This window comes from Fundulus heteroclitus, chromosome 11 (assembly GCF_011125445.2).
Source record: "Fundulus heteroclitus isolate FHET01 chromosome 11, MU-UCD_Fhet_4.1, whole genome shotgun sequence".
NCBI lineage: Eukaryota > Metazoa > Chordata > Actinopteri > Cyprinodontiformes > Fundulidae > Fundulus > Fundulus heteroclitus.
This window is the reverse complement of record NC_046371.1, coordinates 16,129,947-16,147,264: the sequence shown is the minus strand read 5'-3', so window position 1 is coordinate 16,147,264 and position 17,318 is coordinate 16,129,947. Positions and strand designations below refer to the sequence as shown.

Below are 17,318 nucleotides of genomic sequence, written 5' to 3'. Positions count from 1 at the left end.
AATGTATGCCAGAATAAAACCAAAATTATAAGAAGTTTCCCACTGGAAATCTAATTTTGTGCCCTCTGGTTATATTAATACTCCCATTTACGTGGATACTTTGATCGACTTCATACAAAACAGACTCAACAGTGCTGTTCTCCTCATTCTGAGCTGCTCAGTGTGCTTGTTCTTTGTCTAATTCTACCTCTTTGTTTGTTGTGCGTGATGAATGGGGCGCTTTACTGTGGGATCTTGACAGTGCCGTAATTGGAGCATTCATAAAGAGATTATGCCTGCGCTGCCTACTGGGAACAAGTCCGATTTCAAAACACAGCCTCGCAAGTTCCCACACACCACTTCTGTGAAAAACACACACGCTTCGATGCAATTAACTTTTACACGGGGGTCAGATTTTAGCCTTAATTTAGCTCTACTACATTTGGAAGAGTCTGCAGATAGGCGTAATCGTATCTAGCAGAGGTCTACATACTGCAAGGAACAGGAAGGGGAGGGTGGAGTGAAGCTTCTATAACTAGGATGGGCCTTTTTTTTTTTTTTTGTCAGCAGCCAGCTGATGTCAAAGGGTCAGACTGTTTTCTCACACTAACTACAAACCGCTCACAGAGAAGGGAACATATGCACAGGAAGCCTTCAAACACATGGAGAAAGGCTGCCGAAAGTTACAGGGCAACGCCTGCTACTGTCACGGCAGAGTGAGTGCCTGATTGGCTCTGAAACGCATGCTGCTAACAACACTGTTACTCAACTGGGTGGGTTGAGTAGTTCTGACCGCTGCGTATCAAGTCGTTTGGCAGGGCAGAATGTCACGACGGGACCAGAGGTTTCGGAGAGGAATCAAAGGACGGTGAGCACTGCGATTTTCTTTTTTTTTTCTGAGATGTTAAAATGCAACCGAGCAATGACAGAGAGACGAGCAAAGAAAATGAGAGAATGAGAGGAAAAGCACAAGTGCTGTTAAACTTCTGCATGTGCACTTCCTTAAACTGAGCTCAGTCAAGACCAACAGGAGCACAAGCAAACCATGCTTTAGTACCGTTTGTGCTTACACGTCAAAATTTACGTGAGTAGTTTAGGAAACGGTGAAAACAGGACGCTTCAGGAGTAGTTTATGCTCCTCTCCATAAGACCCAGTGACTTTGTTTTGCATCTTGGCAAAATAGTCAGATAAGCGTCCACAAACAACCAGGAGGTTTCTATTTATTTAACATTCAATACACCTCAAATTCAAACTTCAACTAAATTTCTCAAAAAATGCAAAGTCAAAGGTTGTCACCGTGTATTTTATATATATATAAAAAAACAATGTTTTAAGGAAGTGAAGGGAGTTTGCACGGAGAAAACAAAGAGGAAGCTAAGCGAGAGAATTTGTCGCCTTAATTTTAAATCTGATCTATGCTAATGTCCTGACATCATAAAACATCTATTTTCTGCAAGGTAGATGTTGCATATTAAACAGGAACAGAGAGGATGGCTACAAAAGGGTCAAGGAGGGGGTTAAAATGTGAGCCTGTGGGACAATAGGTGGTGAATTAGAGGAGAGAAGGCGAAAAGCTAAGAGCATGAAGTCTTTGGAAATATCTCTGGGCTGATTCCAGAGTTTACTCCCAACCAGATGTTCTAGAGGAAGTGCAGATGTGCCGCTGGAAGGTTTCCCATCCGTTGCGAGCGTGAAAAAACATCAACAACAGGACAAAAAAATAAAGACATCATCTTTTACTGCTTCATTATTTCCTTTGTGACGTATGAGAAGCAGGTCTAATAAATAACAAACAAGGGCTTCCTTTGATTCAGGCAGATGTTTGAACTTCATGCCACTGATGTCCTGAATGTTTTACAATTTCAACACCATATTCTCTGGAAAAAATGAAAAACAAAAAAGGAGAACAGCGTAGTCGCAAACACAATCCACAACAGTGAATCATTAGTTTTAAAGGTTACAAAACATTTCAGCATTTTTAACAGTTTTTGCTACAACACACAGGCTGTATCGCTAACACATTGCTGTGTTTGCCTCCTTACAGATTTCCTCTGTGTTTGCTTTTCTGTCACAGATAGTTGTTCCAGAATCATAACAGCAATTGTAATATCAAATAAAAAGATTCTCATTAAATAAAAAAAAACAGTTTTCAAATTAGGGAGAAAAGCTATCCAAACCGATCTAGCCCTAAGGAAAAATTGTATTATTCCTCAAAATCTAATAATTTGTTGATGCTGCTCACAACCATTTGCAACAACTGGCAATGTTTTTTTTTTTTTTTCATGTTAATGTGAAATAATTTCAATTCACTCTTCTTGGTGGAATTGTTTTAATTCAGCCACCCTGGAAGGTTTTCAAGCATAAACTGCGTGTTTAGATCACACCACAGCAGCTCAATTAGATTTAAGCCAGGACTTTAACTAGACCACTGTGAAACCTTCATTTTGCTGTGTGTGAGGCATTTAGGGTGGACTTACAGGTTTGCTTTGGATCATTATCCTGCTGCAGCACCTAAGGGTACTTCATCTTAAAGTCACAGACCGATGGCCGGACATCCATCATCAGAAATTTGGGGTAGAGAGAAGAAGTCCTGGTTCCATCAATTATGACATATCCTCCAGGTCCTGGAGCAGCACAGCTGTTCCAGACTGTCACACTACCATCATCTTGGTCATCGGCGCTTTTTCTGAAATGTGGTGTTGTACCCAAGTAGTGTTTTTTTGGCTCGGATCTCTCCTATGGATGCCATTTCTACCCAGTCTAGTTCTTGTTGTTGAATCATGACCACTGACCTTAACTGAGACAAGAGAGAGCTGCTGTAAATGTGGTTCTGTGTTGCTGTTTGTTTGTTTTTGTTTTTTACCTCATGGATGAATTGTTACTTCTGGAAAAGTTACTTCTATGTTTAACCCCACTTGTGTTTGGTGCCTCTCACAGTAGAGTTTAAATGTTTAGAAATCACCATATAGCCCTAATAGATGTTAACAGCTTTTGTTCTCATTTGCAGTTGAATTTCTTTATATCTGACCCTGATGTGTTGTTCTTTTGGATATTTTGGCCCACGTCAAGTTCCCTTTGCTTCTACAGGTCTGTCAGTAGCCAAGTCTTGGTATAGCTTGTCAAAACCAGCCAAAACAAATTTGGTTTACTACAATTTCTTATGATTTATCAAGTGGGGGCAGTTATATTTTCAAACTGAGCCAGGTTTGTTTGTGTAGCTTGCTTTCCCTTAATAAATGAAAGCACTTTGTATTTACTCAGGTTATCTTTGCCCGACATCCAAACCTCTTTTATGATGCGAGGCATAAAGTGTTACAAAAAAAGCAAAAACAGATGGGACCTGTGGCGGGGCGGGTACTTGTTCACACCGCCGTGTTTCTTTATTGCTCAATAAATTAAAACAAAACCGAACATCTGACCACAGAGAAATGCTGTGTCGTGTTCAAAAGGACACACGGGGAGGCTGATTCCTTCCTCCCTTTCTTCTAAAATCCAACCCCTCTCGTTCCCCATTGTAAGAGCCGTCTGCCATTTACTGTTAAAAAGTTGGGAGAGCGGAAACATGGATTACATGCACAGTTCAGGAAGTCACCTCCCCCTCTGTATGTAAGCTTGACGAGATAAGGAAGCAGCTTTTATTTTAATCAGTCTGTGGAAGCCAGGATGTCAGGATGAGTTTCAGTTTTTAAACCAAGGAACCTCATTGTGTTGTTTGCTTTCTTAAAGCTTACGCCTCGACACAATGCTGCCCATCAAAAAGCCTGAATGGGGATCAGTGAAATAGCATATATGGTTTACAGGAAACTAGAGCCTACTATCTGTGGCTCCGCTGACCGGGTCGTGTAAAAGTCTGACTGTTTATCTGACAGGTCAAATTTCCTCACAGGTCTCGTGATAAGGCTCATGTTTCTTCACTAAAGGCTCGCTTTGTTTCTTGCTTTCTTCATTCATAAAGGTGCTGTGATTGTGAGTGCATCCTGTCTCACTGGTACTATGAAAAAGAAGGACAACTCTACTGTAAGAAGCACTACTGGTCCCGCTTCGGAGAGCACTGCCACGGCTGCAAGGAGCCCGTTTCAACAGGGCTTGTTATGGTAAAGTGGTCAAGTGTGCTAATCCCAATTCTTTTCCTGGATTAGCTACTACAACAACACAGCCAAAAAAAACAGGACTGTCGATTTTATAACAGTTTGTTCTGGACAGAAAACAACCCCTTTGATTGTTAGACGTAACACTCCAGATGTAACTGTGTCAGGCTTTCTGGACAACATAAGAGGAAAGACACATTTCCTGACTAGTTTAACCCCTCTGAATTAGTTTCTGTGTTTGAAAACCATAAATGTTACTAACAATTTAGCTATTATATATAAAGCTTGCTTTTTCAGCCATCCAGGTAATCGAACCTAAAACATTTCATGTTTCTATAGGAGAAAAAATAGATTGATGGCTGTGGAGCTAAAGTAAGAATCTCCTGTGTATCGATCACTTAAAACATCAGTTCTTCAAATAAACCGGCCCCCTTGAAAATCCACTTTAGGCTGTGAAACAGTGAGAGAGAAATGTGTTACTAAAATAAATAACACAACATATCGGAACGCTTTCAACTATTAATACCTTAAAACACTTCCTGACCTGCTGGTTTCTACTTTTCTACCAAAGAAATTCAGAGGAACTGCTTAAAAAAAAAACATCCTACATGTTCCTCCAGAAATAAACAAAAACAAATTTTGCCGTAAACAACACTGCATTGCCTTAGCATATTTTGTCACGTTATAAGTATAGATTTTACTGTGTTTTTGTGTGTGTGTGTGGGTGGGGGGGGGGACTTGAATGTAATAGGCCAACACAAAATAAGAAATTCTTTTATTGTCCTACGATGAAATTAGTGTGTGATGGTGGCAAAGACACAGACAGAGTTACACACAGTTTATATTAGTGAAAAAACAAGCTAAGCTAATCTAAAGTTAGTTTAAAGCAGCAGAGGATGAGCTTTGTCAGAAATAAAAGTTTTGAAAAATAAATGGCACAGTAAATATTGCACAAGTGTTGATAATATGGCATTCTTGGGTGAATAGTATATAATTGTAAAAAAAAAAAAAAAAAAAAAAAAAAAAGATAGTGTATAATTGCAAAGAGAAAATAAAATAGACACTTTTTGTTATGTGTTTTATTAATCTAAAAAGTTATGCACGCCTTATTTTAAACCTGACGATTCAACTCTTTGTAAAACCTAATTTCCCTGCAGTTGTTCATCTCTCTGCCAGCTTTCCACAGTTACAGACAGAAATGTTTGTCTCCTCTATAAAACAGCTCAACCCCAGTTGGAATGGGGATCATCCCTTAACATCAATGTTCTTGTCTTTGCTACATAGTTTAATTTCTCTGCAGGCTCTGCACTCTGAATTAATATTCTTTAAGCTAAACTGGGGGTCTCACACTCCAGTCCTTCAGGGCCGCCGTCCTGCAGATTTTAGACGTGTTTCAGACCGCTGATCTACGCCACTCCTGCTTAGATCTGGCAGGATGTTTAGAGTGACTGTCCTGCTGGAAGGAGAAACTCGGCCCATTCTCAAACCCTTTGCAGCTAATGGCAGGTTTTCTTCCAGGAATGTGCTGGGAGATTTAGCTCTATCTATATTCCCATCTACTCTGACCAACTTCCAGGAAAACTATCCTCAGAGCGTCATGTTTCCTGCATCATGTGTCCCTAGGTGGATTGTATGTTCATAGATACATGAGGTGCTAGTTTTTCCTGCATAGAGCATTTTTACATGTAAGCAAAATGGTTCCATTTGATCTCGTCTGACGGAGATGATCACAAGTCATTTTATTCTAGTCAAAGTCAGGTTTTTATGGATAAAATAAAATAAAAATGTTTCATCCAATCCACAACATCCAGTGCACCTCTAACCCTGCATTGCTGTAGGTTAGTGATCCATATCGCTACTATTTGTCCTCTGGCCTTAATTCATTAATTAATTAATTACCACATCAACAGTTACCAATTATTTTTAAATCTTTGAATACTCATTAACAGTTTAACATCTTTAAATCATTTACCATTTAATTTACCATCAGCCTTTAGTAAAAAAAAACACTAAAGGCTGCTTGAAGTTTTATCAAATTTAATTAACCTCTTTGAAATATAAATTTAGGCATTCATGCTCTAAGAGAAACAACAAGAAGAGATTAAAACCCAATAATGTTGAATTCCTGAACAAATCAAAGGGTTTTGTTGTTTTTATAATGACTAACTACTGTTTGTCCCGGCCGTCATATTGTCCACTCCTTGATTAGATATTTCCACAAATTGGTTTTGGAGGATCCTCTTCTCCTCCATCTGAGCTGGAGCACATTTTTTTTTTTGGTAATATTTAGAAACCGTTTAGCAAATCTACATTTAAAAGTAAAACCTTTGTTCTCAATTAAAAAAAAAAAAAAGTGTTCAAATTTAAGGCACTCACAGGTGGACTCTAGACACAAATTAGGAGACATTTGAAGCCAGTTAGTTAGACTGGTTCTTAATCAGTGTTTTCAGACTAAACAGGGCTAAATACAAATGCACAGCACATTTTTGAAGTTTTCTATTTGCAAATAAATACAAAAAAACAGAGAAGACCATCATTGTACTTCATCTTCACAGCTATGCACTCTTTGAGATGAACCTTTACATAAAATCCCTTAAAATTTGTGGTTGTAACCTTACAAAATTGGCTTTTTTTCATCTTCTCAGGTTGCAGGACAGCAAAAGTACCATCCGGAGTGCTTTACATGCATGAGCTGTGAAATGGTCATTGGAGATGGAGACACATATATGCTAGTTGAACACTCCAGACTTTACTGGTAAGTGAACCAGAGTGAAATTTCTACATAGATATAAAATACTACAAATTTAGAATACTAATGCATGTACTTTGCGGCGTCTGTTCAGCGGCCACTGCTTTTGTCAGGGTGTCGTGCCAGCTGTGAGGTCAACATCTGTTACAAAGAGACCCCACATGGTGGCGCTGGTGTTCCTTCCTCCCACTGCAGCTGGACAACGAGGCCTGACGGTTTCTGCTGATTTCAGTCAAGACAAAAAGCTTCAGATTACCGTTACAGAGTGAGTCGTCTCTTTGGTTCAGGCATTCTGCATTAACGTATTTCTACCCTCCAGAGCTAAGTTTTAGAGTATAAGGTAAAACTTTTACCAGACAGGAGATTTTTAACCGGCCTAAAATCCGAACCACTTGTTTTCTTCATTTAATTCTGCAGACACATAACAAACATTGCAGAGGATTCCAGGTATTTTTTTGTGCTCAATCCGTTCATCAGGAAACCCGAAATGGATCCCCATACAGTGGCTTGGAAAACTATCATTAACCCCTGGAACCGTTTCCCATTTTGTCACCTTACATCCACAGAGAATATATTTTACTGGGGTTTTTGTGACATACCAACACAGAGGAATCCCAAAGTGAAAGAATAAGCTGACAAGGGGCCGCCTGTGTTGGGCCCCTTGAACAACCAATGCAATGTTTATGTACCTGAAGTTGTTAAGATCAGAATCCTTTGCGTGAATAGCCCAACACTCACTCTCATCTGGGAGTGCGCTCCAGTGGGTGGCTCTGGTTCAGGTGTTAAATCAGATCGGTGGTATTCCCTGACTTTGTCGGAACATGCAATCGACATAATTAGCATTTCACGTAACTCTGTTTTTGGTCCAACTTCAAATAGCCATAATACCTCACTACTGAACTGTTCTTTTCACAGATATCATCATGTTTGTCCCTCATGGGGTCGTGAGGGTTGCTGGTGCCTAACTCCAGCTTTCAATGGGCCAGAGGCAGGGTACACCCTATACAGGTCGCCAGTCTATAGCAGGGCAACACAGAGACAAACAGGACAAACAACCATTCTCGCATCTAAGGAGAATTTATAGAGGCCAATTAGCCTAACATTCATGTTTTTGGACCCGGAGAGAACCCACGCATTCACAGGCAACAGCGCTATCCACTGCCCCACTGTGTGCAGCCAACCTTCTGTCGTTTTTTCTTCCTGCTCTTATTTTTTTCTCTTTTGCAGCAGCCTCAGGTCAATTACCTGAAGTGGGAGTGTACAGCTGCACAAACATTAGCCGTTAGCGGGTCCGGTTGCTACTGTGCTTATCTGCGTCAACCCAACTTGTGTGGCTCTATTTTAGCCACTTGATTGGCCCAGCCTGGAGCAACTCTCATTATCATTGGCTATTGAGCTTCTTCTTTTTTTTTTTTTTTGAGTTTTTTTTGCGGCACTAGTGGCTTATTTTTTAGAGAGTGGGCTGACAGGAAAGGGGGTGTGAGACATGCGGCAAAGGACCACAGATCGGAGTCAAACCTGGGTCGGCCGCGTCGAGGACTAAGGCCTTTATACATGGGTCGTGGGTACTAACCACTGCGCCACCAAAGCACGCCCATTGGCTATTCATCTTATCCGTATATTGAAGGTCTATCAACCCTTTCCCATTTGTCTATTATGACATATGACTATGTCTGGGCCAACAGATATAGTCATAGGGAGGGTTCAAGGTCCGATCCAACCTTCTCAGTCGTCGTTTCCCTGGGCAAAACACTTCACTCACCTTTCCTGTTGGCGGTGTCAGTGGGCCCAGTGGCACCGATATATGGCAGCCTAGCTTCTGCCAGTCTGCCCCAGGGCAATGTGCATATATGGGTAAACGACTGAATGTGGTGGGAAGTCCTCTGGGGTTCTCTGGACTTGATGAAGGGCTTTACAAGTACAGGTCATTTTTACTGATGAAAGATTATTTCAATATACATATCGCTATCAATCTATCGCCCAGCTCTATGATCCAATTATCCAAGAGGAGTCTTCTCGCCAGTTTTATTCTGAGGGCTGAGCTGTGGCCAATTCGACAAAGATGATTCACTTTGGGTCCATTCCTCCTATTACTTCCAAACCTTTCCTTCAGAGATTCAAATATTGTGGAAATCCTTATGGAAACAATAACAGAAGTTTAGAGAAGGTATGACCTTTAAAGGTTGATTATACACTGATAGTTTGTTCTCAGTTCCCCTCTGAATTTCACTCTGAGTAACCCCAACGTGCTTAATATGTATGCCTGAGAACGTTGGGCCATGCTCCTTATGAGATGACGGATGGTGTCCTGTGATATCTCCTCCCAGATCCCGACCAGAGCTAAGAGTCAACCTGCTCTCATCTATAAAAAGAACAGCGCACCGGTGCCAAACCTGCCATGTCTGATGTTCTTTGGCAAATGCCAGTCGAGTTCATCGCTGTGAGCACATGGTCTACGAGAGGAAGCCGGGTCCTCAGGCCTCCCTCATGAAGTCTGTTTCTAATGCTTTGGTCAAAGACAATCATGCCGGTGGTCCACTGGAGGTCACTGGCAGAACTCATCCGGTCCCTTCTTGCACAAAGGAGCGGATAGCGGTCCTGCTGATGGGTTCAGGACCTCCCAGCTCTCCCAGAGTAACGGCCTGTGTCCTGGATTGTCCTCCATGCTTTTGAATCTGCCTGTGCAACCTGCGTAGGGTCCAGGAATGGCCTCACGCTACCAGTAGTGACCCTGGCCCTGGTTAAATGCAAAACTACTGAAAACAGTCAAAGAAAATGAGGAGTGAAAAAAAAGTCTGTGATCTCCACCTGCAGCACCATCCCTGGTTTTGAGGTCATCTTATTGTTGCCCTTTTAGATCACATTAACACCAGAACGGCTGGCATTGATTAACAGCCCCCTCTGCTACTGAACTGACCAGATCAATGGTTCAGGACTTTATACTCTTATTAAAAAGTAATGTAGATCAGTGTTATTATATAATGCTTATGTTAACAACTATCCATCCATTTTCTAACATGTCTAACCCATCTTGGGGTCATGAGGGGTGCTGGTGTCTACCTCCAGCTGGCAATGGGTGAGAGGGGGGGTTCACCCTGGACAGGTCGCCAGTCTATCGCAGGGCTTCTGACAACTAATTCCAGCATAATCATGAAATTTCAAGTTAGAGAATTAATATTGCGATCCTGATTAATTTTTTTATATCATACACAAATCTCAGAAAAACAAGTTTACAGTTTGATTGATTGATTGATGGATTGATAGATTGTTTTATAGATTGAATTCTGACAGATTTGAGACCGGTAAGATAAATAAGATGCTTGATAAGGAGCTAACAAGAGCTTCAATACATACATCTAGCTAAATAGTTATTTCAGCCCATTCAACACCTATAACTCTGCTTCAGTTTAGACCCTGGTGTCCTCAGCCCGGATCTGCTGTCTTCTGTCCAAGCTGGTGATCAAGTCTTAGAGGTCAATGGCACCCCGGTCCGCAACATTTCCCCAGATGAGGTAGCGTGATCATAACAATGCAAATATTATCATTCTTTGATTAAAACAAAGTCTAAAAACACAAGATATGCCAGCAATCCCAAACTAATACTCTTTTCTTTAGATCAACCGTATAATCCAGGACACAAGCAGACCTCTTCAGCTCATCATCGAACACAATCCACCGTCTCCTCATGAACCTCTTCCACCAGATCGCCCCCCAAACACCGTCAGCTGTCCTGACTCCTGTGTCCACGACAAACTTACTTCTATCCGTAATCTCCCAAGTCTGGCAGAAGAGCCAAGTACACCAGAGGAACGACAAGGACATCAGTCGAGCCTCTCGCCGCCTCAGCATCAAGGAAGCGTAGGGTTGCGAACCAGGCATATTCTGTAAGTCTTTACGCTCACTGCAAAAAGACAACTAAAAATAAGTACAATTTTCTTTAAATTAATGTATTTGCCCTTGATTTGAGCAGGTAAATAAGATTATTTGCCAACGGAATGAGTATTTTTACCCCTGAATTAAGATAATTAGATATACTGCGCTTGAAATAAGATGATGGAGATCAATTGTTCTTATTTTAGGTGCAAAAATTCCTTATTCCATTGGCAAATAGTCTTATTTACCTGCTCAAACCAAAGGAAAATACATTAGTTTCAAGAAAATGTTACTTATTTTTAATTCTATTTTTGCAGTGCTGCTGTGTTTGAATTACTCCTTTGTTTCTTTTGTCTAAGTTGTCTTCTCTTTTTACAGACGAAGTTACAGCATAGACAAGGGCCCCCTGTCTTCTGGAGCGTTGTCTTTGCTTTCACAAAAGAGAGACATGGTTCGCTCAGAGTCTCTTCGAGTCGACCCCGGAGACCGGACACACCGTATCTTCAGACCGTCAGATCTCATCCACGGAGAGGTGCTCGGCAAGGGCTGCTTCGGTCAAGCTGTGAAGGTATACCTGTCTTCACTCCTGGCCTGAATTTTACGTCCTTCAACGTGAAAATATTTCAAAGCAAAACCTCATATCAGAAATCCTTATGTGAAGGTGACGCATCAAGAAACCGGGGAGGTGATGGTGATGAAAGAGTTAATACGTTTTGATGAAGAAACCCAGAAGACATTTTTGAAGGAAGTAAGTAGTCATCGAAAGGAAATTTAACGTTTTTTTTTTTTTTTTTTTCCAGATTGAAGTTGCAGCAAGCAACAAGAGTTCCTGTAACCACAGTGGTGTGAAATAGTGTTTGCCCCCTTCCTGATTTCTTGTGTTTTTGCATGTTGGTCACAGTCATATTTTTCAGAACAACAAACAAATTCAATCAATAGTCAAAGACGACATATGTGAACACAAAAGGCAGTTTTTAAATGAAGGTTTTTATTATTAAGGGAGAGAAAAAATCCAAACTTACAAGGCCTTGTGTCAAAAAGTGAATGCAATCAAACATTTGCGCTGTGGAAAAAGACTAATCTATGCAGAATATTTGTAATTCAGCCACATTGGAGAGTTTTCCACCATGAACTGCTTGTTTTTTTGGTCACGCTTCAGCATCTCAAGAGGAGTCAGGTCAGGACTTTGACTAGGCCGCTCCAAAGTCTTCATTTGATTTATCTTCGGCCATTCAGGGTTGGACTTGCTGTTATGTTTTGGATCACTGTCCTGCTGCAGAACTCAAGTTGGTTTCAGCTTTGGTTCACGAACAGATGGCCGGACCGTCTCCTTCAGGATTTTTTTTGGCAGACCACAGAATTCATGTTTTCTTTTATCACAGCAAGTCCTGGAGCAGCAAGACAGCCTCAGACCATCATACTACCAATAAGATATTTTACTGTAGCTATCATGTTCTTTTTCTGAAATATGGTGTTGCTTTTATGCCAGCTGTAACGGGGATACACACTTAGCGAAAAGTGTGTATCTTTTGCCTCATCAGTCCACAGATTATTTTCCCAAAAGCAGGTGAGGCCTGCAGTTCTTTGAACGTCATACTGGGTTCTTTGGTGACCTCTTGGATTAGTCATTGTTGCGCTCTTGGGGTCATTTTGATCCACCGGCCATTCCTCGGAAGTTCACCACTCTTCCATGTTTTCACCGGGAAACGGCTCTCACTGTGGATCGCTGGAGTCCCAAAGCTTTAGAAATGCCCTTGGAACCTTTTCCAGACTGATAGATCTCAATTACTTTCTTTCTCATTTATTCCTGAACTTCTTTGGATCTCGGCATGATGTCTAGTGTTTACTTATATTGTCTGTGGCCAGTAATCAAATTTGTTTGATGTTCTGAAACATGAAAAAACTAAATAAAAAAAAAAAGAAATCAGGAAGGGAACCAACACTTTTTCAAACCCCTTTATAACGACATCAGGTCTAATTATTAGAATCTGAACGTAATATTGTCAGAATCACAGCTTTTCTCACAATCTGCTCAGGTGAAGGTGATGCGCTGCCTTGACCATCCCAATGTTCTCAAATTTATCGGACTGTTTTACAAAGACAAACGAATACATTTCGTCTCTGAATATATCCAAGGAGGAACTCTTCGAGAAACTATTGCAAAAATGGTGAGTTTCAAATCTACATTTTAAGCACATCCCACGTTATCCCTGTCAGAACCATGAACACACTGAGTTGGTTAACATTTGTGCCGTTGCAGGACGAAGATTTTCCCTGGAATTTAAGAGTTGGATATGCAAAAGACATAGCAGCTGGAATGGTAAGTGTTTACGTACAATACCCTTAAGGTTACAGCGCTTCGTTCCAGTCAGAATCTGGATATAAATCCATTTGAGTCTGTAATTTGATTTTCACAGACACTGTTTATCTGATCTCATAGATTTTAGGATAGTTTGCTAAAAATAATCTCTGGATGGGCAAAACCAGTAGACACATAACTGGCAGGAATTACATCTGAAATGGAACTGAAGGCTGGTTTGAGAAAGTATTGACTCAGCGGGGCTAACTTTAAAAGCACGTATCCTTTCCTTCCAACTTCACAATTATGCGCTATTTACCGGTGTCCATGATATAACATTCCTGCAAAAAAATGGTGGTTTGTGGCTTTAACAATGAAAAAAAGTTCAAGGAATTTAACGACTTTGTCCAGTGCATTGTACATGTTTACACCATCTGAACATTTGAAAGTCATTACAAATGGTAAATGATGTTCAAAACCTGCTTCTTTAAAGGCGTATCTGCACTCCATGAATGTTATCCACAGAGATCTAAACTCATACAACTGCCTGGTCAGAGAGGTGAGTAAAAAGCTTCATGAAATGCATGAAAAAGTAGTGCAAACATTATGGATACTAAACATAATTTAAAGTTGCTATATATATATATATATATATATATATATATATATATATATATATATATATATATATATATATATATGTAATTGCACTAATATTGCTGAAAACTGCTAAAATATCATTAATGCATGAAGTCAGTTTTTAATAAGTCTTTTATTCTAAAATGTATTGTTCTTTCTGTTTTAGATTTTAAGCTTTTTAAAGCAAAGCAAACAACATATAGCCACATTATTCAGTAAACATCCTGAAGCTTAAATTTGCTCTTTGCTTTAGAACCAGTCGGTAGTGGTGGCAGATTTTGGACTTGCCAGGCTGGTGATGCATGAAAGGAATCAGAGCAGAACATCTTCTCTGGAGCGGAGCGTGAAGGGCCCACTGTCAGAGCTGCGTAAACCTGACCGGAGAAAACGCTATACTGTGGTAGGGAACCCCTACTGGATGGCCCCTGAGATGATCCACGGTGAGTGGAAGCATTTAAGCGTCTTAGCTGCAGTGACCGAGGGAGCTTCTTTGTCTAGACTGGAACAAAAACTGTGCTGCTCATTACATTTTCCTCTTCGACCCTTAGGAAAAACCTACGATGAACGGGTGGACATATTTTCCTTTGGGATTATGACTTGTGAGGTGAGAACTTTTTGCAAGGCCAGTCATAACTTGTAGCTGGCTAATAAGAACACAAAAGATTATTATAACTGAACAATATGTACTGTATCATAGAATGGGATTTTTCTAAATATATGGACTCCCTAGTAATTATTTAAATTATTTTTCCAACATCCATGCCTTCAAAATGTAACTGAAGGGGTCAAAGAGTCCAACCTGTTTTAAGTCAGTGGCCAAACAAATTGGTGCACTGCCGCCACCTTGTGGTAGCAAAGTATAATAACCAAGTGCTAATAAAAACAACATGTAATTTATAAAATAAAAAAAGATACAATTCAAATTTGCAAACGCTAAAAATTATTTCAATATTACTGCCTAATAACATTACAGGCACATCTCAATAAATTAGAATATGTAAAGTTAATTTATGTCAGAAAGTGAAACGTTTACATGCATTCATCACACAGATATATTTTGAGTGTTAATTTTTGTTACTTCGGATGATTTAGGTTTACAGCTAATAAAAAAAACAACAAAGAACTACATTTCTTAGAAAATTGCATAAAATATTTTGAAAACAGAAATGTTGTCTACCACCATCATGGGGACCGCTCCTTTCTTAATAGTTGGCAGTCACTGACATGTTTCACACAAAGGTTAAGCCTCAACAGGTCATTGCCTAAAAGATGGTTGCTCAGAGTGCCGTATGAAAGCATATTAATGGTTTGGTGGAAATTCACAGGGGTTGGACTTGACCCAGTAGGATTTAGCACCTGCCTACACCCTTGTTAAAGCAACTTGGACTTCCCATTCACATAAGCATAGCCACAGGACCAATGCCACATCACACTGATGCCCTAATTCATGCAAAAGAAGCTCTTAGGCATATACAGCACATGGACGTACTTTTCAGTAGACACACTTCCATTTTATATAATATTTGTTTTGGTCTGGTGTAGTTTTCAAATTTTCTCAAAAGCAATACTGGGTTTTCATCAGCTAAAATCGTCAAAAATTAACAAAATGAAATGACTGAAATATCACTGTGTGAAGTTTTTGAGCAGAATCACTGAATTAAATGGAATTTTTTATGATATTGTAATTCCTAAGTGATGGACCTGTATCAATAACACAGTTGCTTAACGATTCCTCTTTGTTTCCTCAGATTATTGGCAGAGTGAGTGCCGATCCTGACTACCTTCCCCGAACAAACGACTTTGGACTAAACGTCGAGGGTTTCCTGCAGCAGTATCACTCCGCCCAGTGCCCATGTGCCTTCCTGCCTCTGGCCGTCCTCTGCTGCGACATGGATGCTGATAAACGGTAGGATTGGGCAAAAATACTTGTTTAAATATGAAATTCAGGTGGAAGCCCAGATATTGTAAGAGGCTAATAAAAATGAAAGCTACTTTTAAGGTGTGTTTACACTTGTTTTTAGGCAGTGAGAGACTGCTCTTCTAATATATTAGTCCTGGAAGATAAATTGAAAATTGGAGATCTCCTTTTTTTAAGTGCAAAATAGCCAACTATAGTCCTACTTACAACATAGAATAAAACATCCCACATGTCTGAAAAATGAACGCCTGCCTTTCAGACCCTCTTTCTCAAAGCTGGAGGAGTGGCTGGACAACCTGCTAATGAACCTGGACATCAGCCTGCCTTTGCTCTCCGAGTTGGAGCAACTCTGTCGGGCCTTCTGGAGGAATCGCACCGATCAAGACGAGGCTGGAAGCCGGGACGGAGCTCCTGTTTCCTGTGAACAAAGTTTTTCAGAGACGCGTCGAGAAAATCTGAGCCCTAAGCTTGGCCCGGACAAAGCAAACAGCCACACTGGGCCTAATCATTGTCCTCACTACCGAGGCCCAAATGACCGCGGTGACAAAGATGTGAATGGGGAGCAGCACAAAGTAACGACCGAACCACAACTCACAGACCGGTCCTGCTGCGAGTCCATACACTCAGGGAGGAGTGAGTCCGAGGCTCATGAGGACGGCGACGTTAAAGGACAAGCAAAATGCCAGCAGCAGTCCTCACCGTTAGGCCGCTCTAACAGGACTAGAAGAACTTGTAGAGTTCTGTGGGACAAATCTACAGAGGACAGCTCGTTTCTCTGAACGTTTGCCGACATGACTGAGCTCAGTTTGTGGAGTAAACACTTTTTTTTTTATTGTTTTTTTTAGGACATTGGTTCCTCATCAAAAAGTAGAGAGAGAAACATGTGTCTGAAACCTGACTGATGACCATGAAAACTGGCAGAGGCACAAAATGTGCAGCTGCACATTTATGAAGAATGTTTTTGAAAAGATGCGTAGCTTGATATTAATTATTTTGCACATTAGATTTGCCTGAGAGTAGTCCATAAACCAGTATTTAAGTAGCTGTAGCTGAAGCCTTGCTCGATAGGTATTTATTAAACGTTTAGACGGCTCCTCGTTTATTATAATATCCTGCACTGGCAGTGTTTTTCAAAACAAAAGACTTATTGAGAAAATTTGCACAAATTCCTGAAAATGCATGGATGCTCTGTAGTGGATAGCCTATGTACAGTGATGGTGCCGCTGTTTATAAATTACCTCAAAGGCGTAATTTGACGGTTGCCTATTGCAACGCCTGTTTACTACTTGATAGGCAAGATCATAACTTCATGTCTGTCATAAGCTGAAACTGCCTGTCGCGTGGCTCCAGTTTCAACTTTGTCCAAAAGCTGTGAACGTTGTTATGTTGTTCTTTGAACTATGTTGAATTATTTATCAGATTGCCTTGTGTCTTTTCTGTTTAGAAATGTAAAACCATGCCCCACAGACCGAGCTATGAAATTACCACTAATGCTATTAAACTGGAGATAATACAAACAAAAATATGTATAATTTCTTAAATTTTAAGTCTGTATCGCTGGATTAAGGCAAAACATAGGAAAGGGACTAAGAGGAAAATACCGGGTTGTTGGCAGCCGGCAGCTTTGAGGTCAGTCTTGGTCATCTTGTAGTCAACACACTTGTCCACACGTCCCCTTGTCTCTGCACATTTACACAAAACCATTAGGAGTTGTTAGTTCTATCCTGTGCTGAGATATTTCTCTATCGATCAACCATGGTCATCTTTTCAAG

General features: G+C 40.5%; 1 protein-coding gene across 1 annotated transcript; it reads left to right on the top strand.

Moving 5' to 3' along the window:
* The first annotated feature begins 546 nt into the window (after nucleotides 1-546).
* Nucleotides 547-17,069, top strand: LOC105939149 (LIM domain kinase 1). Its single transcript, XM_012881216.3, has 15 exons — nucleotides 547-847; nucleotides 3,936-4,074; nucleotides 6,714-6,823; nucleotides 6,912-7,082; nucleotides 10,224-10,329; nucleotides 10,433-10,701; nucleotides 11,069-11,258; nucleotides 11,352-11,438; nucleotides 12,727-12,858; nucleotides 12,951-13,010; nucleotides 13,483-13,548; nucleotides 13,882-14,068; nucleotides 14,177-14,232; nucleotides 15,377-15,534; nucleotides 15,806-17,069. The coding sequence occupies exons 1-15, from the start codon at nucleotides 804-806 to the stop codon at nucleotides 16,323-16,325; spliced, it is 2,295 nt and encodes a 764-aa protein (XP_012736670.2). The 5' UTR covers nucleotides 547-803; the 3' UTR covers nucleotides 16,326-17,069.
* The last annotated feature ends 249 nt before the right edge of the window (nucleotides 17,070-17,318 follow it).

Excerpts from the sequence above, each read along its gene's own strand:
- LOC105939149 (XM_012881216.3), top strand. The coding sequence starts at position 804 with ATGTCACGACGGGACCAGAGGTTTCGGAGAGGAATCAAAGGACG. Across the intron at positions 4,075-6,713 it reads TTTCAACAGGGCTTGTTATG|GTTGCAGGACAGCAAAAGTA; the intron begins GTAAAGTGGTCA and ends TCATCTTCTCAG. Across the intron at positions 13,549-13,881 it reads ACAACTGCCTGGTCAGAGAG|AACCAGTCGGTAGTGGTGGC; the intron begins GTGAGTAAAAAG and ends TCTTTGCTTTAG.